The sequence below is a fragment of the Phodopus roborovskii genome, unplaced genomic scaffold, assembly GCF_943737965.1.
Source record: "Phodopus roborovskii unplaced genomic scaffold, PHOROB, whole genome shotgun sequence".
Taxonomy (NCBI): Eukaryota; Metazoa; Chordata; class Mammalia; order Rodentia; family Cricetidae; genus Phodopus; species Phodopus roborovskii.
In genome coordinates, this window is record NW_026125052.1 from 12,441,136 (window position 1) to 12,467,971 (window position 26,836).

Genomic DNA, 26,836 nt, shown 5'->3' on the forward strand with positions numbered 1-26,836 from the left:
GGCAGTTTGAGTTTTGTCTGGTTTCTTTGTTTTGTTGTAGAAAAAAGTCTCACGGTATAGCCATGTCTGGCCCAAAAATCTGAATGTAGACTAGACTGGTTTAAAACCTTTCAGTAATCCTGTCTTATGTGTGTTTTTATCTGCCTGTGTGTCCATGAGTACAGGTTCCTAGATTCCCTTAGAGCTAGATTACAGGTAATTTTGAGCTGCTTGAATGCTGGAACCTGAACTTGGGTCCTCTTCAAGAGCAGTACAGATTCTTTTGTTTATATATATGGGTGTTTTGGTTGCCTACCAAGGTCAGAAGAGGTCACTGAATCACCCGGAACTGGAGTTATAGATGGTTGTGAGCTGCCATGATAGTGCTAGAAAATGAACCTAAGTCTTCTAGCTGTGTGTGCTCTTGATTACTGAACCATCTCTCAAGTCCCCCACACTCTGCTTATTTAGTTTTAAGGTTTGTTTGACAAAGGATCTCACTAACCCAGCCCAGGCTAGCCTTTAATACTTGATCTTCTTAATCAGGTCTTCATTTTTTGTTTGTTTGTTTTTCAAGACAGGATTTCTCTGTGTGGCCCTGGCTATCCTGGAACTCACCCTATAGACCAGTAGCCTGGCCTCACTCACAGATCCACCTGCCTCTGTCTCCTGAGTGTTGGGATTAAAAGCATTTACCACCATCACCTGCGTACCTTTTCTTTTTCTTTTTTTAAGATGTGTTTTTATTTTATGGGTATTAGTGTTTTGTCTGCATGTATGTTTGCATATCAAATGCATGTCTGATGCCCACAGAATTCAAAAGAAGGCATCAGCTTTCCAGCTGGAGTTAAAGATGTTGTTAGCCATCATGTGGGTGTTAGACCTCTGCAAAAGCAACAAGTGCTCTTAAGCCCTGGGCCAGCTCCCCAGCCCCAGTTCTAAGCAATTTTTAAGAAGGAAAAGTTGAGCCATATAGACCAAGACCCTGAGTTCGTTGAAAAAGAGGTTAATTACATGCAGATAAACATGCAGATGCTGGGGCTGGAGAGGGCTCAGTGGTTAAGAGCACTGCCTGCTCTTCCAAAGGTCCTGAGTTAAATTCCCAGCAACCACATGATGGGTCATAACCCTCCATAATGAGATCTGGTACCCTTTCTGGCCTGTAGGCATACATGCAGGTACAACATTGTATACATAAATAAATGAATCTTTTAAAAAATGCAGATGCTGTTTTCAAAGTTCCCTAGGGGAGTTTTGGAGGGATATAAATAGGAAATCTATTCACTTACTAGTCATGAAGTCTTTTTGTACAGAGGTCTCCGTCACTGTAGGTGCAGCAGCTGAATTTGGCTGAGATGGATTACAGGCATTTTGTTCTGTACCATTGGGTGCACTAAACTGAGACATCAGCCTTGGTTCATCCCAAGTGAGCAGTATTCAGTTCTACTTTTAAAATTATTTTATGTCCACTAGTCCCTGCATGTATGCCTGTGTGAGTGCTAGATTCCCTTGGAAAAGGAGTTACAGACAGCTGTGAGCTGCCATGTGGGTGCTGGGACTTGAACCTGGGTCCTCTGGAAGAGAGCAGCCAGTGCTCTTAACAGCTAAGCCATGTCTCACAACCAAAATTCGGTTCTACTTTTAACCCTTGAAACCAACTTCACAAGAATATCTAGTATTCTTGACCTGTGGGAAACCTTGCCATGGGCTGGAGAGATGGATTAATGGTAAAGAGGACAAACTGCTCTGGGACGACCCAAGTTCAGGTCCCAGTACCCAAGTCAGGCGGTTCACAATCTCTTAACTACATCTTAAGAGGATCCAACACTAAATTTTGCCTGTGCTGGCATTTGCACGCAGGTGTACAGACCCACACACAGATACATAACTTAAAAATAAATCGTAAGAAAACACAAATCTTCCCACCAGGCAGTGGTATGAAGTACACCTTTAATTCCAGCACTCAGGAGGCAGAGGTAGGCAGATCTCTGAGTTCCAGGGCAGCCAGGACTACACAGAGAAACCTTATCTGGAAAAAAGAAAAGGCAAGTTTGCCATACTCCTTCAGGGAAGACACTGGACATGTGCATGCAGCACATAGTGTGTCCATTGACAATTTTCTTTTTCCTGTTTGTAGCTCAGGCTGGCCTTAAACTCAGATCTGCCTTCCAAGTGCACTGAGATTACTGATTTCTAAAGACCAGTTAGCACATTTCCAGATAAAAAGTTTAAAAGTAAAATTTTCTTAAGTGATTGTTTTAGGTACACATGCAAAATTGTTAATTATAAATAGGTACAACAAAGTTGGGGAGATGGCTTAGCAGTTAGGAGTGCTTGGTGTTCTTACAAAGGACTAGAGTTTGGTTCCCATCACCCATGTCCTTCCATACATAATACAGCCCCAGAGAATCATTTGGTCTCCCAGGTTAGCACTGAACTCTCATGTCTTGGCCTAGGTTTATAGCAGTGGGCCCACATACTAGGCTAACATCAGTCTCTTGGTGTCTATAACTTCAGAGCCTGTTAGAATCTTGCTCTTCCCTTAAGTTGAATTTGTTTAATATTGTAAGTGAACTGTACAGTGACCACAGAAACACATGAAATCCTTTTTTGTGTGCATGCCTGTTTACATGTGTAGGGGCATGCACATGTGTCTGAAGGCAAGAGGCTGATGTGTCCATTTTTTTTTTTTTTTAAACTGAGGCACACTGGTACAGCTTGTCAAGGTAGCCTCCTTGCCCACTTGGCTTTTGTGAGCTTTAGATATCCAAACTCCAGCCTCAAGCCAGTGGGGCAAGTGCTTTCTGAACTGAGCCATCTCTCCAGCCTTGAAATCTTAATGCCACTGCCTCCCAAGTACTTGGATTGCAAAGACACATGGCTTTTGCACTGAAAAATCTACCATTTAAAATAAAATTTTAGCAGCTGACTTTTTAAAAATTTATTTTCTGGGCGGATGTTGGTAATCCCAGAGAGGCAGAGGCAGGTGGATCTCTGAGTTCAAGACCAGCCTGGTCTATAAGAACTAGTTCCAGGGCAGCCTCCAAAGCTACACAGGGAGAAACCCTGTCTCAAGAAAATAAAACAAAAACTTTATTTTCTGTATGAGTGTTCTATCTGCATGTATGCCATTATGCCAGAAGAGGGCATCAGATCCTACTATATAGATGGTTGTGAGCCATCATGTTGTTGCTAGGAATTGAACTCAGGACTTCTGGAAGAGCAGCCATCACTCAATGCTGTTAACTGAGGATCTATTTCTCCACACACACACCCCGCCTTTTTTTAAAAACACATGACCTGGTAAGAGTTTACTAGGTAGCTGAAAACGTCCTTAAACTCCTTCCTCCACCCCCCAAGTACTGAGTTTACAGGTCGTTTTCATGGATTTTGAGGAATCCATCAGGTAAGCGATTTACTAAAAGCCATTTCCCCAAACACTTGCGTTGTGTGAAAAACAATCTGAAAGACTGGGTAACTCTTTCCACCATGTAGGTGGAATGATCAAACTCTTCAACGGGCTTAACACCCTTACCCATTGAGCAGCCATTTTGTTTTGGAGGGTATTTTGGAAAAGGTCTATGTTGCCCTAGCTGTCCTGGAACTCACTATACAGACCAGGCCTGTCTCTGCCTCATGAGTATTGAGCTTAAAGGTGTGTGCAACCACACTGGGCTTTTTTTTTTTTTTTTTTTTTTTTTTTAAAGACAGGCTCTCCATATATAGCTTTGTCTAGTCTGGAACTACAAGCTCTAGTTGGCCTTGAACTAACTAATGGCCATCCTGCCTCAGCCTGCTGAATACTCAAATTACAAGCAAGAGCCATCATCTAAATATAATCTTAGATTCTGCAGCTTAGTACTATTTAAAGACTTTGTTGTTTTGAGATGGAGTTTTATGTAACAGGGACAATGAACTCCTAATCTTGCTGCCATTCCGCAAGTCCTGGGGTCAGAGGACTGCCCTATACCTGGTCTGTCCAGTACTGGGGATGAAATCTGGCCTTTCATGTTCTACTCCACCGAATGAGCTACATCTCCAGTTTCCTCTGCTCATTTGATGTTAACCTTTGACAATCTGGTGTTTGTCTGTGTGCCTAGCACATTTTAACAGTCCATTGTGACACTGAGTCTGCACTGTAAAGCATTCATGAAATAGGAAAGTGCTGCTGCATAATAATTTGCAGCTACAATTCTGAAATACACACCTAGCTTTTTCCTCTCTGGGTATATGCTCTAGAACTCTTCTCATCCTTGACAAATGCAGTCTTTATTTGGGATATGGCTGCAAATCACTACTCAGCCCAGCATTCTGGTAGAATGGTTATAGTGTTCTGGCATTGTACTCAGTAAATCTGATAGTGCGTAAGATGCCAAAATGTAACTGCAGTCTCTTCAGATTTGCACACCTACTATACCACTGGAATGTTCCCCAAGTTACTTCCTCCTTACCAGCTGTTTTTAAGTTCATCTCCTTAGTAAATATGGCCCTGTAAATTTCCTGCTAAATGGTTAAATAAAACCTTCCTGCTGAGATGAAAAGCACAGTTGACCTCTCTCCACAGGGACAAGCAGAGCAACCCCAAGGCCCGTTTGCTTTGTTAGACAGAAAAGCAAGGTCAAAATATTAACTTTACACATGTGTTAGTATTTTCTATTCCTGTTTTCAATACTTGAAATCAAATTCAGGGCTTTATGTGTGCTAGCTAAGCACTCTGCCAGTGAGCTGCATCTCAGCCCTGTAGGTCTTGTTTGTATTAAAAGCCTGTGTTTGCACTGTCTTCTTTTGGAATGTGGTAGTTTATAATGGTACCAAACCCAAATCATTTTGTTTTGAGACAGGCTGGCCTCAACTCAGAGATCATCCTGCTTCTGCCTTTGCTGAAATTAAGCATGTGCCCAGCAGGTTAAGATTTGTTTCTAATTTAAGTGTATATATATTGTGTGTGCACCATGTTTGAGGGTGTCTACAGAGGCCAGATCCCCCAGAGCTAGAATTACAGGTGGTTGTGAGCTACATGACATGGTCCTCTGAGTGCTCCTACTGAGCCCTCTCTCCAGGGATGCCAAAATACATTTTATTTACTTTTTGTTGTTGTTGTCATTCTGGAGACAACTTGTAGCTGTCCTGAACTCCCTCTGTAGACCAGACTAGCCTCGAATCTATCTGCCTCTGCCTCCCAAGTGTTGGGATTAAAGCTGTACACCAATTTGCCAGGCCCCAAATTGATTTTTAAATTGTAATTTGACTTTAACCAAGCCTGCCTTATTTTTTTGTTTGTATAGTCTAAGGTCAAGCTGGACAACTTTGAGGCATGGCACTGACACAGTAGCCTGTTGTTTCAATTACTAGTTACTACTTAGCCCATATCTGAGGATTGCAAGAGATAACCAGTGAATTCAAACTTTAAGACAAAAGGTATTGACTGTGTGGGGCTAGGAATGTGACTCAGTTGGTAAAGTGCTTGCCTGCTATAAACCAGATCAGGAGACAGGAGGACCAGAAGTTCAAGGTCACTCTTGGCTACCTACAAAGTTTGAGGCTAGCCTAGGCTACATGAAAAACAGCCCTGGGGTGGGAGTGTAGAAATGAACAGACTGTTAAAAGTGCTTGCTTGCTCTTTTAGAACACCTGAGTTCAATTCCCAGCACCCACATTAGGTGCCTTCAAACTGCCTCTGACTCCAAGGCATCTGACCCCCTCTTCTGTCTTCCACGGGCACCTATACACACAGCATATGTAGGTATGTGTGTATAAGTGACTGTATGTTTAATGATTTATTCATTTTTATTTTATGTGCATTGGTGTTTTGCCTGCATATATGTCTGTGTGAGGCTGTCAGATCTTGGAGTTACGAACACTCATGAAACTCTCATGAGCTGCCATGTGGGTGCTGAGAATTGAACCTGGGTCCTCTGGAAGAGCAGTCAGTGCCCTTAATTGCCAAGCGATCTCTCTAGCCCCCTGTATAAGTGATCTTTAATTTAGAAAAAAAAAAAAAAATGCATGGTGGCATACACTAATAATCTCAGTACTCAGAAGGCTGTCAGGATAGCCAAGAGTTTGAAGCCAGCCTGGGCTATGTAAATGCCTATCTAAAATAAATAAATAGAATTTTATTTAATAAAACAATTTTTCTAGGCCAGACAAGGTGGTACACACCTTTCTTAATCCCAATACTCAGGAGGCAGAGGCAACCAGAGCTGTGAGTTCAAGGCCATCTTGGTCCACATAGTGAGTTCCAAGTCAGCCAGAACTATATAGTAAGAGCATGTCTCAAAAAACACCTTTTTAGCAAGCTCTTTGTTGTCATTCTGGGGACCACTTGTGTGCTACTTTCTTTTAACCAGTAAAGGCAGACAGGACCTTTCTAAAGCAGCTCTAGAAAGCTAGACCTGAACTACTCCTTTCACTCGGACCCACGGGAACCCTAACTGTTCATGTGCAACTGCAAAATTCAAAAACAGAGGCAAGGTACCAACCTGTGAGAAAGAAAAAGGGTTAAAGATGCTGGTTCATCATTGTAGACCAGTAAAGTAACAACTCAGTTTGTGGGGACTCCTCACTTAACCACATGGATCAATGACTGGAAAAGCAGATTTAACCACTCCTGACATTAAGGCATAAAGATCCTACTACAGAATGTCCGTACCTGGTGGTCAGGAGTGGTAATACATACCTGGGAGACTGAAGCAGGAGGAAGGCCGTGGGTTGGTTAAGACCTGTGGCTGGAAAGAAAACTCAGTGGTTAAGAGCACTTGCTGTTAGCTGAGTAGAGTAGCATACGTTTAATCCCAGCACTCAGGAGACAGCTTTTGGATCTCTGTCCCAGGATTCAGGGTGCTGCAGAGAAACCCTGTCTTAAAAACAAACTTGATGCTCTTTCGTAGGATCTGTGTTCCATCCACATGGCAGCTTATAACCCTTCCAAGAGATCCAATGCCCTTTCTGGCCTTTGTGAGCACCAGGTAAATAGACATGGTACTTAGACATACTTGCAGACAAGATAGCCATACAATGTAAAAAATTAAAAATGTTACAGTTTCCATGACTGGCTAGGAAAGTGGGTCCTAGAGAGGCAGCCACCAAACTAATAACTGTGGGTCCTAACAAGGTTTCACTATGTAGCTTAGGCTGGCCCAGGCAGATCTGTTGAGTTCAAGGCCAGCCTGGTCTACAGAATGAGTTCCACGACAGCCAGAGCTATTACACAGAGAAACCCTGTCTCAAAGAAAGAAAAAAAAAAAAAAAGAGAGAGAGAGAGAGAGAGAGAGAAGGCCATGGGAAAATCTTTTGGACGAAGTTTAGGGACTGACTGCTGAAGCAAGACAAAGCAAGCTTTCCCCATACCCACCCAAGGTCCCACTGCAAAGGTGGGCTGGTTAAAACTAATGCCTAACATTCTGTGTGCTGCCTCCTCTCCCTGCTGTCTTAGGTGACTGGGTTAATGCTAACAGCCCTCTTTTGGGAGGCAGGGGTTCCAGAACAGGGTTTCTCTGCATAGCCCTGACTGTCCTCCAACTCAAGAGATCCATCTGCCTCTGCCTCCTGAGTGCTGGGATTAAAGGTGTGAGCCACCACCACCACCACCACCACCACCACCCAAATGTTCAAATCATGACTCCAATCCAGTGCTCTGTGCCTCTCCTGCAGGTAAAGCTACTAGAGAATTAACAGCACTGTCAAACTTTAAAAAAGGTAGCAAGTGGACAGCTAAGAGCTAGGTGATACCACCTTCATCTTAGCTCTTCAAGGAATGCAATATATGCCAAGAAAAAAAAAAAGAAAAAAGAAAAAGCAGACTGCTTCCTTTGCGAAGGCTCAACCGATAAAGCAGGAAGGCGTCCCCAGTACCTGCATGGGAGTTCAATGCAGTGTTCTTTGTTTCCCTTTGTCCACCTCCACACACCTTCCCATGGGAACTCTACCTTAACCACACATGGCCAATCTCTCCCTAGCAGTCCTGTTTCCTGGAGTCTCGTCTGAATTCAAAAGGGGCAAGAAGGGGAGAAAAACTGCACTTAAGCTGAATCATCCATTTTATTTTATTTTGTCATGTGCTCACAGCATTTTTCTTTCTTCTCCTCTCCCTGGCAGGTCACAGAGATAAATTAAAAATAAAATCTACAAGGAAAATAATTTATAAAAAGCACTCCCAGGCTCACGCTTTCTATCCTACTGCTCAGTTAGGAAACTCCTCCCTGGACAGGGAGGAGAATCAGTGCTCCCCCCGACTCACCCCTGCTAGTTGGGGGCAGACAGTACTCCAGAGCTGATCAAGATTGGGGGGCGGCAGTGGCAAAGTTACATTAAAAAAAAAAAAAAAAAAAAAAAAAAAAAAAAGACACTGTGCTCCTGGAACCATCTGGCTACCTTGGTGTTGCCCTTCCCTGCCTCCCCAGGGCTGTCCTTGAGGAGCCCAGGCTAAACAGGCTATGAAGCAGCTGCTGCCTGAAGCTCAAAGTCTGAGGGAGGGTCATCTCCAGGCCCTTTCATGCACTTCTCATTTTCCTAGAAAGAAACCCAAAAAAAAAAAAAAAAAAACCAGGACAAGACCTCGGGACAGAGGAGAAAAATCCCAAGTGTTTACACAGTTACACGGAGTCTTTATGGCAAAGAGAACATTTAGCAGCTTTGAATATTGGGGCATTTCCTTTTTACTCAACACAAGCATCCTAGGCCCTATAAGTGAAACAGGGCTCACGCCCTAAAAAAAATCAAAGCGCAAGAAATTCTAAGAGGACTAGGTTTTGTTGCTGGGGTTTATAAGTTTTTGTTTGCCCCCAGTGACAAGCCCAGGTGTTTGTAGGCAGAGGGGCCTGAGGGAAGATTCACTTCCCAATGTTGTGCTGAACAGTGCCTGGAGGTCACTGAGCTGGCTTCTCCCTCCATACCATCACCTTGCTTCTGTTTAGCCCCTGCAGAGGAAGCTGTAGGCCAAGTTCCGGTACTGCCAGAATAGCACCCCACTCCAGAGAGCTATAGGCAGCTAGTGAGGGTGGGTACCACAAAAAGGAGGAGGAGAGTGGGAAGAGTACAGCATTTCCATGCAGGCTCTCATGAGGACAGTGGGAGCCTCAGCTCCTGGGTAGCTAGGGAGGGAGGTGGCTGTGGCAGGGCAGTGAGTGACATGCTTGATGTTGGGGCTGCCGCCACACAGGCCTCGTTATCACTATACCCTCTGCCCTCCTCTAGCCTGAAAACAAGTCAGTGTTGGGTCTCCCCTACAGCTTCCTGTTTCAGTAACTAAAACATTATAGGTGCCATCCAAGAGTTTCTTCCCCTTCAGGGATGACAAGAAACAGTTAAAAGCCCTTCCATGGCCCCACCATGTCTCTGTTTCCACACTAGTAACTTTACTCAGGCTCACAGGAGTCACTTACACCCACTGCCTGGAATGCTGGCCAAAGCCCCTAACAGTCCCCCTCATTTTTCTGACTGCTTTGATTTTAGGGGGTTTCCTTTCCTTCCAGAAACGAGACTTTCCTCTACTTTCTCTGTTCTCCCAAGTCCTCCTTTTCCCTTTGTCAGCTTTCACTCCACACAGCTCTACCTCCCCATGCCAACACCACCCTTCCCTCGGGAGAAAGAAGGGAGTGGGCTGGGGACCCCAAACACTCAAATAGTCTGGTCATTTCCACCCACTCCCAGTGGGGAAGCTAAGCCAGACAGCGCCTGCGCCCGCCTCTTCTGTGCACTGACCCGCAGTCATCCCATCTGAGAAGATATATTGGATAAGAAGGCATTTAAGTCCCCAATGTTAGGTCCAGGCCCAGCCCTTCTCCAGTTTCGGTCTTAGTGAGCGTCCACCCCCTGCCTCCCCAGGCTCACTTCCTCCGGTCCTTCGGCTTTCTCTCCTGTCGCCGGGCCTGCTGGTCAGTCATCGTGCGAGGAATGAGGAGGACACTGCCATCCCCAGCATACTGAAGTGCATACTGACTGGGTGAGTAGGGCCTCCCGTTCTCATCCCGCAGCCGCCCAAACACCTCCTGGTATAAGCTCTGGACCTTCTGCTTCATCTGTCGCAGTGACCGCAGGAACTCGACCTTTTCTCGGAGCAATCGGGCCTTGTCTCGCTGCAAGTCCTCCACATCACGTTCTAGGTTCAAGATGGTATCCAGCTTTCGCTTTCGGCAGTTCTGGGCGGCCATCTTGTTCTTGCCCCGGCGCCGGATGTCCCGGATGAGACTCAGCTGAGCCTCACTCAGCTGGTATTTGGACAGCAGCTCATTGAATTCCTCTACAGGCAGGTTGATGATTTTGTCATTGGTGAATGGAATTTTCATGGCTCGGGCTCTGTGCTCATCTCTGCTCATCTGCTTGTCCAGGAAGTCAGCCTGCTTTTCCTTGCTACCTTTCTTGAGGGTACTGGGTGGTGGTAGATCAGCAGAGTCAAGGGCACTGGGTGCCATATTGTACGTGTGATTGTGGCCCACATGCTCTAAGTAGGGAAGGCAAGAGAGCTGAGAAGGATCCTGGTAGCTCATGCGGCAAAACTTGGAGTATTCAGGCTGGTAGCCTACTGCACCCTCAGCCTCTTCTAGATCTAGGGTCTCAGAGTCAGAGCTGTAACCAACAGCACCTTCCTCAGAAAAGGAAGAAGAGGCAGAGGAGGAAGCAGAAGAGGAGGAGGAGGAAGAGCTGCCTTCAGAGCTGCTCAGGGAGGAAGGGCTATGGCTGGAATCCAAGGAGAGGCCTGAGTCAGAGTCAAACTCCTCCTCAAGCTGGGAGGCCTGCACCGGGTTAAAGCCTTCTTCAATGGCCAGGTCCATCAGGCTGATTTCATCCAGCATAGCTTCATCTAACAGGCCCCCCAGGGGGTCAGGCAGCTCAGGGCCTGATGTATCATTGGCTGTGCCATTGAGTTGGGATGGGAAGAAAAGCCCTGCTAGGTTGGTAGAGCCAAAGGTGGAGTTGAGGCTAGTAGAGTTGCTGGGGACAAGTGGAAGCAGTGTGGAGCTGCTGGCCACAGGTAGGCTCTCCACCTCAGGGCTGAAGAGGGAGAAGTCCTGGCTGCAGCCCCCCAGGGATGCCTGATGCAGGCTGACATTCTGATTGATAGGAGTGTTGGGCGCAAGGCTGTAGTTGGTGCTAAGAGGGTCTCCAGGAGGGGCACTGTACAGAATTTCACTTGCAGATGTATTCACTTCCATAGCCTGGAAGGGAGCAAGAATTGTACCAGCATTCAAAAGGAGAAGACTCACCCTGCAGGCCCCTGACTGATGCACAGCTCCCCGGGCAAAAGAGGAAGAAACTGGACAGCAAAGCCCCTAGCTTACAGTAGTAGGCTTGGCACAGGGGCTTCCTAACTCTGGGCTTCACACTAATGCAGGAGTGACCAGCTCCTGATCATGTGTGTGGCTAGATTCCCATATTTTGGAGTGAAATGGAGTACACACACCATACATAGATAAGAAAACCTGCTGCAAAACTTGCTGTGACCACAAGCAGATCACCAGACACTTCTGACCTTCCACTGCTTGTACTTAGCCACTGAGGGCTAAAGGGAGCTCAGTGGTAGAGCACATGCCTAGCAGGTACCCTGGGCTCCATCCCCAGCATTGCAAAAAAAAAAAAAAAAAAAAAAAAAAAAAAACCACAGGGCTAGGTAAAAGGCTGGCAGGCCAAAGGGAGACACCAATGACTATAAAGCACTGCCAGAGTGTCAGCCGCCTAGCTGCCTAATGGAAGAGAAGGTGCAACTCTAAGACAGGTCTGCTTGAAAGGCTCCACACCAAGTTGTAACTCAATCCCACCCAGCCCCAAGGGACACCTGGAGTCATCCCTCAAGTGTCCCTACTTTCCTAATGACTAGCCTAGAAAAATGTTATTTGCCAGGGACCACATGACTGCAGGCTGGGCACCCTGCACAAGAACCCTGTAAGCTGTGCTTTTCTGACAATCATACCTGCATTTCCATGATGGACATGAGATCTTGCCACTGCTGTTCCAAATCAAATGGTGATTCTGTCCCCGTCAGAAGAGGAGATAGAAGGCTGTTCTGAAGGGTGGGGGACTCACTCTCACTAGGCACTGCTTCTGTGATGCTGGAAACGTCTGCAGGAAACTAAGGCAGAACACAGGCTTAAGTATGGGGAGGCCACCTTTTGCTTTCTTACTGGTGACTTACCATTAACTCTCTGTCTCCTTGTCTGAAACTAGGCTAAGATCAGAATCAAGAGCTGGCCCTGCAGTTAAGAGATGTATGTTGTTCAGGTTGTGCTATTTGCTCAGTGGGCTCTCTTGTCCTGCTCACCTCAGCATTCTCTCCAAAGGGGCAGGTGACCTTCAGCAGCCTAAGACACTTTTCCAAGGACAGGGCTGTCTGATCCTCCCCACCAGGCACCTGTGGCAATAGCAACTATAAGTCTAACTGGCCTAGGTCCTGGCTATATAGGGCTGATATCTCTTCCCAAGAACCGCCTGTAGGGGCCAGGCGGTGGTGGTGGCACACACTTTTAATCTCAGCACTTTGGAGGCAGGCAGATCCCTGTGAGTTTGAGGCCAGCCTTGTCTGCAGAGCAAGTTCCAAGACAAGCTCCAAAAACCACTGGAGGTCTGCAGTGTCCTAGCCATTCTGAATGGTGGAGCTGGGGCCCAAACTCACAGGGATGACAGAAGTGTCCTAAAATGCTAGACACTGCCTGTCTACAATGTCTAGGGCTGAGACCTGGTGCTTCTGAATTCATTGCTCCTCCCCTCCCCCGTCCTATAACCCAGCCACTGTGCCTTTACAGGTCCACCACAAAAACACAACTCTCCACCAGAGCAAGTTTTCTGGAAGAGCTCCAGCCTGATGAGTCTGGTGGGGGCAGGGAGAACAGAGAGCAGTATTGGAGGTGGCAATACCTGTGCAGGGAAGCTCTCCCCAGTCTCTCCATCTACTAGCAGGTCTCGGGCCAGAGCTTCTGCACCCTCGCCTGCCCAGGTGTCCTCTCGTTCTCCTCCATCTTGCAGTTCCTTATCCACATCCTGCTCCTTCTGGCGATGACTGTAGTCAAAAACCTCACGCCCAGCCCCCAGATCAATATCCTGTCGCCAAAGGATGTCAATCAGATCTATATCCTGAAAGACAGACCAAAATGACTTTAGCTTTCAAGTAGCCCCCACAGAGAGTTCCCTGTCCTACCCCGCCTCAGAGGTCCCACCTTGTGACACTCCAGTTAGTCCTGGGTGGGGCTCTACCCAGGCCTGTGTCTGTCAGCCTTTCTCCCTTACTTCCTCTGACCAGTAAGGATCCATTCGTCCATTCCCAGGCAATCTTCCACCAAAAAAGAGCCACTAGTAAAAACTACTAACATCTAACGTCACACAGGTCTTCAGGGTTAGGGTGTGGGCCAGAGTCATACTCAGACTAAAGGGCAGGGCTGCATCACCTCTAACTAGGATGAGGAAGCAAGAGACCCCTCTCATTTTAAGAGTTGGAGACCCTGAAAACAGACTGTGTGACCATGGCAAGCAAGGGCAAACTGCCCTGTGGAATTGCTCAGCAGTGACCAGACTTGCATCAGCCTGTGGTGCCACTGCATTTGCATAAAGGGGTGGGGTGGCCTGGAGAGGAAAATCCCTGCATTTCCAACCACCTGATGCAACCAATGACAAGACAGGCTGTCTCCAGCCCTTCCTCCAGCCATTCCCCTTTCACTGGCTGGCAGCTGGAGTAAGCTTGAACATCCACAACTATTAAAGGCCCAGTTTCACCTAAGATGTGTCCCTGACAGAATTCACTGATCCCAGCAAGCTGCCTCAATCCCAAGGGAACCTCGGTCAGATGATCCCCATACACACTCCACCCCTGCTCAAGTCAATCTCACTGTATTCCCTTACACTAATGCCACCTCCATCCCTCCCTCCCATACCACACCCCTGGACTCACCAGCTCCCCATCAGTCAACCCACTCAAGGACATAACTCTCAACATTGCTGAGCTCTGACTGCAACCTTGAACATTAAAATGCCTCCTTCCACTTTGTTCTGTGGCTCCTAGACAGTTCCTGCACCAACTGTCACCCCCACAGAACCCCAATAGAGCCATTTGAACTTCTTCTAAATATTCCTCCCTTTAGAAGTCTTCCCAACAAGCCTGAAGAGATCTGGAAGAGCTGCCTTCTATTCGGAGATTTAAAAGCACACACTTTCCACTGAAAAGTATCTTTAAACAAGATCCACCTCCCTTCCCCCAAGCAGGGCTGTACTCTTTCCTACCACCACCTACCCCATCCTAAGACCCCTAAAACCTCCCACATGTATCTCTCCCTTGAGTCTCCCACCATACACCAACCTGAACAGAAGCCCTGGACCCAGGAGCAGAGGGGGGCTGGGCCACCCGGTGACCAGCCAGCCAAGAGTTAAGAGGCCTGTCTTTGGCATGGCCCCCACCACTGTGAGAGCTGCGGTCCAGGCGGGTCATGGTCTGCGAGAGGAGCCCCAGGGCAGCCAGTGCCGGTAAGCCGGACAGGGGGCTGCAAGGAGCTCGTGGCTTGCAGGAAGCACACCAGGCTGGAAGGGTGGCCCCTTGGTAGCTCCGAGGGGCCCGAGGAAGGTGCCCCGCCCGTGCTGCTGCCTGGGCAGCCCAGCCCAGCCCCCGTCCTCCATCCTGGAGCAGCCCCCTCCCACCTCACAACCCCAGTTCCACTCAGGCGCCCAGCAGCCCCCACCCTGAGCTCACCGCAGAGGCTGCAGTGAGTCGGGACTCCCACCCCATGCTCCGTCTCACGCTGCAGAGGAAAGCCAGCTACCTCCTGGGCCTGTCCTCCCGCTCCTCCCTCTCCCCCTCCCCACGCCCCCCAAACTTGTTACCTAGGCTGCCGCAAGGAGCCAATCCCCTCCCCCTCCCATCCCGCAGGTCACTGCTGAGGCTGCAGAGAGCCAATCCCCTCCCCCAGGTCAGCAGCTGGGGCTGCGGAAAGAGCCAATCCCCTCCCACTGTCGTTACCTAGGCTGCGCCGGGAGCCAATCTCCTCCCCCAAGACTCCGCTGGAGATGCGGAAGGAGCCAATCCCCTCCCACCGCCTGTTACCTAGCTGCATAAGGGAGCCAATCTCTGCACCAGAGCAGCTGGAGAAGCTGCCGCAAGGAACCGGCCCATCCCTGGGCCGCCTCCGTCTCCTTGAGGAGATGCACCCAGGGGCGGGCAGCCCCACCCAGCCCAGTCAATCAGCTGGGGTGGTGCAGTGAGAGAGTCCTGGGGGGAAGGGGTGCCACTGTCCTCCCTCCCTTCCTCCTGTCGCATCTTCTCTTCGAGCCCACTCCTGTGACTGAGCAGACACTCCTCCAGAAGCTTCACTGAGAAACTAAATTCTTTGCTGGGAAGTGGAAGGAGTTTTCCCATTCCTTAAGAAGGTTGTGGCCAGTCCTCAAAGCTAAGGATAAGCCAGGCTGGGCAGGAACCCAGGGCACCCAAGCCAAAAAAAAAAAAAAAAAAAGTCCAGGAGCTTTGTCACCCTAAAACAAGCCAGACTGGAGGAAGGGGAAAGCCATTATTTTATTACATACATGCAGCATGTCAGTGCAGGCCAGGCCTAGCCCCTAACAAAAGGTGGAAAACACAGGATTCTGAAGTCTAGCCTTAGAGAGACAGGTGCCGGCACCACCCTGGCCCCGAATATGCCAGTTACCCCCTTTCATGTTAGCTTTTTCAAAGAACAATTTGTGGTGGGGGTGATCAAGAAGGGGAGAGCATTTGGTGTCCGATCCTGGCGAGTATCTTTCCTAGCAGAAGAGGGGTAAACCTGGCAGTGCAGGAACTTGAAATCATACTTGTGCCTCCTGAATTGCTTTATCAGGGCAAACAGCTTTCTCCTCACTACTCCCCCAGAGCCTAAGGTCAGGCCAGAGAGACAGTATGTCCTCCCTTGGTTACAGCCTGCTTCTTGCCCAAGAAGAGCTGTAAACAGGCCACCCCTTGCTCTGGGCAGGGTGCCAACCTGGAGGGGAATCCTATCCCTGACAAGGACCTAAGCTATGGCTGTCCATAGAACAGGCCTGGCAGCAGGGAGTACTACCACCCCAGGGATAATACCAGCTCCAGCAGTGCCTGTCACATGCTCTGGACCTGGGTATTTTTATCCCTGAGTTACTGAGGAAATGTTGTTCTAGGCACATCATAATCCTCCCTTCCCTCCTCCCAGCCTGGGTTCCCTAAAGTGTAAACCACCCAATTTCCCAAAGGGAGTGGCAAAGGCCTGGGGATAAGCAAAACCAACCTTCTTTATGTTCAAGAAACAGGAGCAAATACAAGCTCCATCCCATTCTGCCAACACACCCAGTTACATCCAAAACATTCTATATCCCCAAAAAACTCCCTGAAGGACAGTATCAGTACTAAACCCATAGACTGCTCAGGGGAAGAAGATCTGTCCCATGCCACTTGGGGCAGGATCAGGGTTTCTTCAGGTCACTGGATTCCAGAAGCCCATTAAAAAAAAAAAAAAAAAAAAAAAAAGATTAAGGAGAAGCAGAAAAAAAGGTGACGCTCCAAGTGACACTGCAAGAACCTAAGACTACACCAAACACAGAACATGCCCACAATACCAGTATCTAGGAGGCAAAGGTAGAGGCAGGAGGAGGTCACAAGTTCAAGGCTACCCTGGTCTACACAGCAAGATCCAAGACAGCCAGACCACCTCAAAAATGTAAAATTTTAAAGAAGCTAAGACAAAAGGCCCTGACAGACAAAAAATGCTGCTGACCCTCACAATCAGACAATCCTAGCCTTTCTCACACAGATGCACTAAGAGCTAGCTGAATCGAGTGGCGTTTCCAATCTCAATCACTATGTAGTATGAGGCTGCCCTGTGCTATTTAAGACAGTCGACAGCATCCCTGGTCTTGCCTATCAGGCACCAGTAGCATCCCTCCCACAGCTGTGCTATGAGAAAAAAAAAAAAAAAAAAAAAAAAAAGATATATACACACACATAAATAAAATCACCCCCATATGAGGACCCTATTCCCTATCAGAGATAATGAATAGATTTAATGAAGGAAGGGAGACAAAATGTGGTCTGAGATGATGAGCAGAGAAGTCAAGCTCTGCAGCCAGCCAACCTTTCACATGAAGCAGCTCAGTTCCACAGAGCAGTGGGTCTTTTGAGCTCCTAGGGCTTGTTTCACTACCTAGGGGCAGCTGTAGCCATTTGCATCTTAAAGGGAAGGAACTGCATCCTTTCATACCCACAAGTTTGTCACCTCTAACAGCTCAGAACAAGCTGACCTGAGAAGAGTATAGTTCTCTTCTGGCTTCCAGCCTTTTCTGCTCTACTCCCTGCAGCCGGCCTTTAGCAAAGATTGGGAGCATTGGCTTCTCTTGGCCAAGAATAACTATCCAAGTCTACCCCTTGGCTCAAGCCCAGGAGAGTTAACGTGTATGGGGGGGGGGGGGTTACAAGACAAGAGAGACCGCACAGTATGTGTCTTAGCAACAATATACACTAGATCAAAGCCCAAAACATGGCTCTTTCCCACCTAAAGCTGCCAGCAGTCATACGGAAATCTAAGTACTAAAAACCTTGGTAGGGTCTAGTGTATTGCCCTGATAGTACACTCAGAGGTGTGTCAATGGTTCAAAACATGGACATGCTCCCAGCTCCCAGCCCTGAAGTCAGACAACTCAGCCCAATCCTATCCAAGCAGAGCCAGCAGTCCAAACCCCTGACCCCTGACCCCGAGTTCCTTAAAGAACTCGGAGAATTAACAAACCTTCAGAACCAGCCCACTCCTTCCCAACCCCAGGCCCACCAGCCACCACGGGCCCACTAACCTCTTTTGTTAAGTCTCCACCAACAGGAGGGGCCACGGCCCCCAAATCCTCCAAATCTTCACTGAATCCCTGCTCCGTCTCGCTTTCTCTCACCCCGTTGTCTGGGCCTGTCACGTCTTGAAGGCCACTGGAACTCTCGAGGGCAAGGCCTGAGTTGGGCTGGCTGCCAGAGACAGACCCCTCCGGGTCACGGTGAACCAGCCAAGCATTTACCTCAGTGGTAGGCACCTGGAACCTATCCAGGGCCCTCACCTGACTGAGGAGTCGCCGGGCAGTGAAGTAATTGTCCAGGTCTATGCTCTTGGGGTGGATACCATAGCCATCCAAGGTATTCCTCAGGTTGTGGAACTGGGTCTGAGTATAGGCAGAGCTGGGCCCCAGGATGATCTCCCGGAGTGGGGGGAGCTGTGAGGTCAGGTAAGTATCCACGTCCACCCGAACCCCAATCAGACTCAGCAGAATGGTGAACTGGAGCAGTCCTTCCGTTAAGTATTTCTTCAGAGAAAGCATTGCTGAAGGACCAGAATGTTTATGCTTTTTTGTTTTTAAATCTTCCACAAGACAAGTCAAGGCCACTGCTCTCTCTGCCACTCCAGCCAGCAGGTTACCCTCCTCAGTGCGAGCCCCTGTAACCCACCCTGGCACAACACAGGGGCTGAGCTCCCCGATGGCCCCAGAGGAAAGCACACCCTGAGGAGCAAAAACCACACTGCAGACCACATTCACGGTTCCCTTCCTGACACCTCACCTCACCTCTCAAAGTCCGGCGTTACCAGCCCAGTCCAGGCCCTCCAGGCCCACAGACAGTCACTTCTTCACTCACATTAGCTGTCCTCTACAGATCCCACTGCAGGCTGTACACAGGGACAGCAGATGGAGTTCTTTCTTTCTTCCCTTCGCCTTCCTAGACTTGATTTGCTTTGGCTGGAGCTACAGGTCTTTTGTCTTGGGTCAGAGTGTCCCGCCTCCTCTGCACTTACCAGGGGGGTTTCCAGAGAAACCTGAAATGGGAATCAGAAGAGCAACAAGATAAGATTCCATACCCTTTACATCATGATCAGGGTAAGAACCTTCAGGGAGAAGGTAGGAAACACATTAAAAGGCTACTTTTACAAGGAAAATATACAGGATCAAACCTGTTGTACCAACACGAAAAGAAGAACTGGAACACTCTCAGTTACTAAATGCTGTATTTGTTATTTTTTTTTTTAAAGTAGCTTTCAAAGAAGAAGCAGACACTGCACATAGCATTCAAAATACCTTACATTTTGTCTCATTTACCAACACTCCTAATAGAAACATTACCCAGTTTCTAATTTTAGCCCAAGGAGCTCATTTCCTATCTTAAAAAAATAAAAATTGGTTTCCCATATCATTGTCCCTTACAACTCAAAAGAGGGAGATATTATTGATGGGAGACACGTGAAAGTGGGTGGGCATGCTCAGGCCCTCACTTCACACAAAGAAAAATGCTTTTTGTTTTGTTTTGTTTTCCAACTTTGAAACTAATTTCCCTTTCCTGTCGTTTTTGCGTTAAAAAAAATAATAAAGCTGAAACATGACGATCAGGAGTATAAGACCAGCCTAGACAAAATGAGACCATTTTAATAGTAAACAAGAAAACAATTTAAAGGGAAAGTATATGACCATTTGGAGCCTAATTAAGAAGCCCTGGTTCAATCTCTAGTATGGCAAAATAGAAGAAAACGGCGGCAGGGGCAGGAGAGGGATCGGCCTTGCTCTATCCGGAATTTAAATTCACAGGTTTTATCTTTACTCGCATGACCTTCTGAGCCAAAGCAAAAGGATATGGCCAAGTTCTCAATCTAAGTTGCCAAGTGGGGAGAAGGTAAATTTGCCTTTCCGCTTCTGGTTTCTACTTTTGCGCTTTCGGTAATCCGAATAGACCAACTCCTGGGTTGAAACCCACTATCAACTTCACCCTAAAGGTGAAGTGGGATCTCTCTACACCTAGGAGGCAAACACACCCACGAATACCCTCATAAGTTGAGTAAACATCTCAGCTTCTGATACTCGCCCGTCCTCGCGCAATTTATTACTAAAACTTCCCAAGTGCCAATTAAGTTTGAGAGAGCGGACAAAAGTTCTCAAAAGCCAAGAAGGCCTGAGAGCACCCTGGCCCGAGTCCGGTCCCACCCTGCCCCATACCCGAGTCTGGCTGGGACCAAGCTGCCATGCCCACGGTCGACGCCTCGGCTTCTGGCTTTCTGGGACACCAAGCGACAAGTGCTACTTTCCTGGCCTTGACCCACCCTTAAAAGCGAGCCTCGCCCCGCCCTCCGCTCCTGAGGCCCCACCCCACTCCAGTGCAGCCTCACCACGCCCTCCCAAGCCCTCGGCCCCGCTCAGCCCAGCCCACCCAGGAACGAGCTTTCTTTTCGGCCCCGCTTTTCTTTCCTGCCGTGTCCAGAGCCCGAGTCGGGCTAGGACCCCCGCTCGGCCTCCCGCGTCCTGCCTCCCGCCCCTCAACCGCATCTCGCCGCCCCTCATCCCACAAGCTTCGACCCTGTTGCGCCGCGGCCCTCTCGTGAGGAAAGGCAATGTGTCAGGTACCCACTGCTGATGTCGCAGTCCACCGCTGTCGCCACAGCAGGCCCTCAGCCCGAGTCCCGGCCTCGCTGCCGCCGCCGCCGCCGCCGCCGCCACCTCCGGCCGGCCTGGAGCGCCCAGCCTCGGCTTCCCTCCCCGCCCCCTCCTTCCACTGCACTCGAAGACCCGCCCTCCATGGCACCCCAGAAACATTCGCTCCAATCAGCTGGCCGCAGCCTGGGTCGTCACCGGATGTCGCTTTGATTGACAGCAAAGGAAACCCAATAGCCGAGTGGTGCCTCCGCCTCCTCGGCCCCGTTTTCCCGAGACTGACGTGGAGGGCAGCCCAATGAGTGTGCAGGCCCGCCCCGCGGCCTGGACCCACCAATGAGTGGGGCGAAGGCCCTAGTGTCCGGCATTCTGAACCTCTCCGCCGCGCGTCGAAGGCGGGTGGTGGTGTAAGTTAGGTGCTTCTGGTGCATTGTTTGTCTCGGAATGAGGTCTTTTAAGGCAGAGAAAGGAGTGTTGCCGCCGGAGCCCGGAATTCGGTCCTTGAGGGTTCCCACGGTGACTTGCAAAAGTCCAGTGAGACCTAAGGAGGCCGAGGCGGAGAACAGAGCATGTGGTTCTCGTGGTGGCGACGCTCGTGTAGCCATCTTGGGTACTGGCAACGGAAACCGGAGCCCCACCCCCCTCACCTTTGCCTTAGGGCCTGATGTAGTAACCTGGATCGGGCTGGAAGGGTGGTATCTTGTAGCCCAGGCAACAGTCAAGTGGCGGAAGCTGCCCGGCAGACAGATTGTTATGGCAGTAGTGGGGTGTTGGTAGTGTGAAAGGTGGGACACAGTAACCATTTCTGTCATCGAAGGAATTCCCGAAAAACCCCTCCCCCTCCTCTAACCTCTCATACACAGCTTAGTTTTTGCTTTTCAGGATCGTTCCTTAGTTGCTGGAGTTCTCCAATCCCATACACCAATACCACCAAACCATTTTTTTGTGACTCAAATTTAGTGTGCTCTCAACATTTGTTAGATTCCAAATTCCAAAGCCTCTGAGAGATTCTTGTTCAGTAGCCATGCGGTAGGATAGCATGTCCTCTTGAGTAATTCTGATGCAGCAGGTCGAAGACCATATTTAGGAAATCATTGAATTGGAATTTGTACTGTGTTGATCCCAGCTGTGGGACAGAGGTGAGGTGCCAGCTGAGTTCATGTCTTCTTTTAAGAGGCCATACTCTAGTTGACAGTTCATTGCTTATTGTCCTTGTGTAATTAAGGACAAGGCCAGCGGATAACACATCAGATAAATTCATACTGTGCGTGGATTTGGAGGGGTTCACAGAGTCATAAAGCACTTTAACCGATATAAATACATACCTGCATCTTTCCAACTGATCCTTGCAAATTACTGAACTACTATATACCTTTTTTAAAGTTAAATTATTTTGAGCTAGTTTATATTTTCAAAGACTGCTTTATTTAGTCATCATTTTAATATGTCCCAATAAATAACTAGAATGTAAACCCTATGAGATGAGAAATTTGTGTGTTAACTGTAGGGTCTTCAAAACAACAGGGTAGCCAGTGATAGTGGCCCATGCCTTCAATCCCAGCACTCTTGGGAGGCAGAGGCAGGCAAATCTCTTGTGAGTTCAAGGACAGCCTGGTCTACATAGAGAGTTCCAGAACATCCAGAGCTACATATAGACCCTATTTTTAAAAAGAAAAAAAAAAAAAACAATAAAAGGAATACCAGGATACTTGGTGATAGAGTATTTACCTAAAGTACTTATCTAGCATGCAAGAGGCATTGTGTTCAAACTGCTTGGATAAACAAAAAGTAACAAGGGAAAAGGAAACCAAGCAGGTATAGAGCCTGTAATTTGAAGATCCCAATAAAATAGAAGCATTCTGAGAGTACAGTGGTTTGTTTTGCTTTATTTTCTGAGAGAGGTTCTCGTTCCATAGCCCCAGGTAGTCCTGGAATGTAAGGCAAACCTCCTGTTTCAGCCCCCCAAGTACTGTATTTTGGGTGCATTTCATCAATTTCAGCTAAAGTGCATTCCTAACACGATCAAGGCCCAGATGGGGTAGGAGCACAGGCTTGTCATCCCAGCACTCAGAAAACAGAGGGATCACTGCAAGTTTTAGAGCAGCTAGTTTATGTGATGAATTTTATTCACGCCAAAGAGGGCTGCACAGCAACAGCCTATCTAAAAACAACCAGAAAAGTGGGGGGAAAAAAAAGATCTAACAAACAGAAAATGACAAGCCCCTAAATTCAATCCCTAACTAACCCTTCTTAAAAGGGAAGAAAGGAATAGACATGTGGTGGTGCATGTCTTTAGTCCCAGCACTCAGCACTCAGGAGGCTGAGGCAGAGGCAGGCAGATCTCTGTGAGTTCGAGGCCAGCATGGTCTACAGAGTGAGTTCCAGAAAAGGCTCCAATGAGGGACCCTGTCTCAAAAAGCCAAAAATAAATCAATAAATGAGAAGGAAGTCAATTATTATGGGCTTTTGAGACTACTTTTGATTTTTTTTTTTTTAAGCCGAGTTCCTCTCTTGGCCTCACAAGATAATTATAATTAAAAGCAGAGTAAAAGCCTAGAGTCTCTCCATTTTGTATCTATCTTGTTTAGTCATCTTATCAGTTTTTAAATTCCCCCTTCAAGACCCCTACAATGTGCTCCAGTCAGATAAGTAATCAAATGGGAGCAGCTCTCTGTGGTGATAAGGCTGTGTACCCTCAAGCAGGAGAACCCATGAATCTAGATTGTTCTCTCAGGCTTTGAAATCAATTCTTTAGGCCACTTTGCAGAGCCAGAACTGAAGTAATGGTTGCTTCATTATGCATGTCTCTTGCCTATTTTCTCAGATCTTCCCTGTTTAAATCTAGTGCAGTGGTTCTCAACCTTCCTAATGCTGCAACTCTTTAATACAGTTAGTTCCTAATGTTATGGTGACCCCCAACCATAAAATTATTTTCCTTGCTATTTTATAGCTGTAATTTTGCTAATCGTGAATCATAATGTGAATATCTGCTTTCTGATGGTCTTAGGTGACCTTTGTGAAAGGGCCATTTGACTCCTAAGGGGGTCAAGACCCCCAGGTTAAGAACCAGTGATCTGGAGCTTATGTTAGCACGCTGAAGAGAAACTCAGTTTTGCTGGGTTCTTTAACTTGTTCCTCTTTCCAATAAGCCACTTCGATGAAATTTGTCTTTGCTTTTCACCATTGTTTGCAATGGGTTGAATGAGATGGACATTTGAATATTTGATCTCCAGGAGAAATCTGTGCAAAGGCCTAGGAGGTGTGGCCTTTCTGGAGGAAGTATGTCCCTGGATGGGCTTTGAGGTTTCAGAAGACTTTCCATTTCAAATTCACTATATTTGCTGTTTGCTGTTAGAGACCTGATCCTTCAGCTCTCAGTTTCCAGCTCTACTTGTCATGCCTGCCTGTTGTCACACCTCCCTGCTATGAGGATAAGGGACTCTTAGCCCTCTGGAACTGTATGTCCCAAATCCTCATATAAGTTGCCTTGGTCATGGTGTTTTATCACAGCCATAGAAAAGTAACTAATACACTCATCTCTTCAACTGACATATTGGGATGGATCCAAGAGCCTGGCTTGTTAGGGCTGCCAGAGCCCAAGCTTTTGTCTTAAAATTCTGATAATATAGTCAAGAATTAATTTCCACACTTTGAAAAAGGATATGATATCCTACAATAAAACAAACCATTTAGCCGCTAAATTATTAAGACCATGAAGGTAAATATTGCTATTAGTAGAAAAAGGATAGAGGCACAATTTACAGAAAGTTCACACATCACCCCCTATCCTGTGCAAGCTCAGGGTCCTTCACCCATGGGTAGAACACAGTTTGCTCTCCTTGAGGAAGTGGTGATTTCTCTGAACCAGCCTCCACTGAAGAGTGGAACCATGGGATGTAAACCTCTGGTAGTATCCAAACAGAAGACAGCAGTGGTGTACAGGGAAGAGAGAAAGGGGTCCTCAATGGGAGATCTGCACAAACTTTAGTAACTACATCCTGGTGGTAGTGACCCATTTGGGAAGATGGATACCCTGGTCTCCCTGGAGCCCAGCAATGTGACTTCAGCAAGCTGATACTCAGCACAGAAGTCCTTCCCAATCAGAACAAATACCTCTTCCATATCTCTGCCAAGAACCTAGTCATCTGGTGTCTCAAAATGTCAGAAACAGAGTGTCTTTTCTAGCCATGACCATGAAGGACAATAAATAGCATGGAGAGGCCAGAGGCCTTGGAGGAGGTGACACCATTGTGCCAGGTGTGGGGATCTGGAGTCAGCAGTTCAGTGGTACCAGGTGGAAACTCTGTCACCAGCAGGATGTTGAAGACTTCTGTCCACACTCAGGCACTCTCCCACTGTGTGGCTGCTGAGCCTTGGTGGTTGGTGGAAACAGATGTATGATGTCAGTGTTGGGAAAGGTTCTTCTGGGCTCCAGCAGGTGTACCAATTCACATGTGGCAAACACAAATCAGTGGGACATTGGCCCTCAGTGTGCAGTAGCATTTCTGATGAAAATGGTTCTATTTATTTGTTTTATTAAAAGTAATAGTTTTCTTTTAGCTGAACAAGAGCAATACCAATAGACATGCAAAAGAGGATGGGGAAAAGCCCATAAGACCTCAGCCCTATACAAAGAACTATAAGCAGCTGAGAATTTCTGAGAGTGGGAAAAAATAGTCTTCTTCGGGGAAGAGTACAATTGTTTGTCCAGTTTCAAATGGTCAGCCCTGAAAATATACATACAAGTAACATTACACAGACTGAGCACGGTATATTTAGGAATGCATATGGATATACATACATGCATGTAACCGCAATTAATGAAAAAAGAGATCAAGAATTTGGAAAAAGATTAAGGAGGGGTATATGGGAAGCTTTGGAGGGAGGAACAAGCAAGGAGATATAGTAGAAATGGTAATCTCAAAAATAAAAGAAAGTCGGACGTTGGTGGTGCACACCTTTAATTCCAGGACTCAAGAGGCAGAGGCAGGTGGATCTCTGTGAGTTTGAGGCTAGCCTTGTCTACAGAGAGAGTTCCAGGACAGACTCCAAAGCAATACAGAGAAACCCTATCTTGAAAAACCAAAAAAGAAAAATAAATAAATAAATATTTTCTTAAAGGAGAAATTGGAGCCAGGTACAGTAGCCCACAACTCCAATCTCAGAGTATGGTAGGATGACGGGAAGATAGTTCAGGGACAGCCTCAGCTATATAGAGGGAATTTATCTTGTCTCACAATACAAGGAAAGAAAAAGAGATGACAACCTGCATAGTAGTATGGAATGACATTGTAATATACAATACACTGGTGAAGTGTCATGTGCTGTTTGAAGTCACTGAGAGGGTGGCTGTGAAAGCTTAGATCCAACCCTTCAGACCCAAGCATGTTTATGTCAAGAGTCCTCCAATCCTCATGTGCTGTTTGAGTTCACTGAGAAGGTGGCTGTGAAAGCTGAGACGCCCTCCCCTTCAGACCCAAGCCTGCTTATGTCAAGTGTCCTCCCTTGTCTTTGGGTTGGGATGCTCGACCCAGAATTCTGACAGGGAGGGAGAGAACAGTAAAATCAGTCCCAGAGTGAAACCACTGTGCCACTTACTGCTGTGATACAAAAGCGTCTACAGGGCAGCATGGTGGCCTAGGACATTTATTCCAGCACTCCAGAGCCAGCGTGGTCGATAAAGAGAGTTCCAGAGCCACAAAGTGAGATCCTGTCTCACAAGAAAAAAAAGGGGAGGCTGCAGTGGGAAAGAGGAGTAGCCACAAGTCCTGCTACAGGAAGCTAATACACAGAGAGAATGCTTAATTCCAACTGACTGTCTCAACTTCCCTAGTCAGTTTCTGCTTTTTTTTTTTTTTTTTTTTTTGGTTTCCCTGCATTGTTTTGGAACCTATCCTGGAACTACCTTTATAGACCAGGCTGGCCTCGAACTCACAAACTCACAGAGATCCACTTGCCTGTGCTTCCTGAGTGCTGGGATTAAAGGCGTGCGCCACTAACGCCCGGCTTTGAGCCCCAATTTAATGTCTTGCTGTCTGTCCATCCATCCCATCCATCCATATCTATTCCTTTGCTTTAGTTTCCCAAGGGCAAGGATTACAGAAATGATCACATCTGGCTGAGACCCTGTCTCAAAAAATGTTGGGGGGACAAGATGGTTTATTGGGTAAAGACTTGCCTCCTGGTGATACAACCCCAATTGCATTCACAGAACCCACATGAAAGTGGACGAAGAGAACTGAGGATGGAAGAGTTCTGGGAGAGGAGAAGGGAATGAATTCAGGCTGGATCTGTTCAAAATACATTTCACACACACACACACACACACACACACACACACACACACACACACACCTTAGTTAGGGTTTCTATTGTTATGATGAAACATCATGACCAAAGCAACTTGAGAAGGAAAGGGTTTATTTAGCTTACTTTTCCATATCACTGAAGGAAGTCAGGGCAGGAACTCAAACAGGGCAGGAATCTGGAAGCAGAA

General features: G+C 47.4%; 2 protein-coding genes across 4 annotated transcripts in view; both read right to left on the reverse strand.

The window, feature by feature from the left end:
- Cdk5rap3 (CDK5 regulatory subunit associated protein 3) overlaps window positions 1–26,836 on the reverse strand; it is a 720,787-nt gene that overhangs the window by 618,577 nt on the left and 75,374 nt on the right. The window lies entirely within an intron of this gene.
- On the reverse strand, window positions 8,017–18,462 carry Nfe2l1 (NFE2 like bZIP transcription factor 1). 3 transcript variants are annotated; one of them, XM_051207808.1, is made up of 4 exons: window positions 17,740–18,462; window positions 12,829–13,044; window positions 11,888–12,046; window positions 8,017–11,135 (listed from the first exon to the last, which is right to left on the reverse strand). In XM_051207808.1, the coding sequence occupies exons 1-4, from the start codon at window positions 18,247–18,249 to the stop codon at window positions 9,807–9,809; spliced, it is 2,214 nt and encodes a 737-aa protein (XP_051063765.1). In that variant the 5' UTR covers window positions 18,250–18,462; the 3' UTR covers window positions 8,017–9,806. The 3 variants fall into 3 exon arrangements, with proteins under 3 accessions (XP_051063765.1, XP_051028983.1, XP_051063830.1); XM_051173026.1 differs by lacking the exon at window positions 17,740–18,462 and adding an exon at window positions 14,648–14,698; XM_051207873.1 differs by lacking the exon at window positions 17,740–18,462 and adding an exon at window positions 14,261–14,558.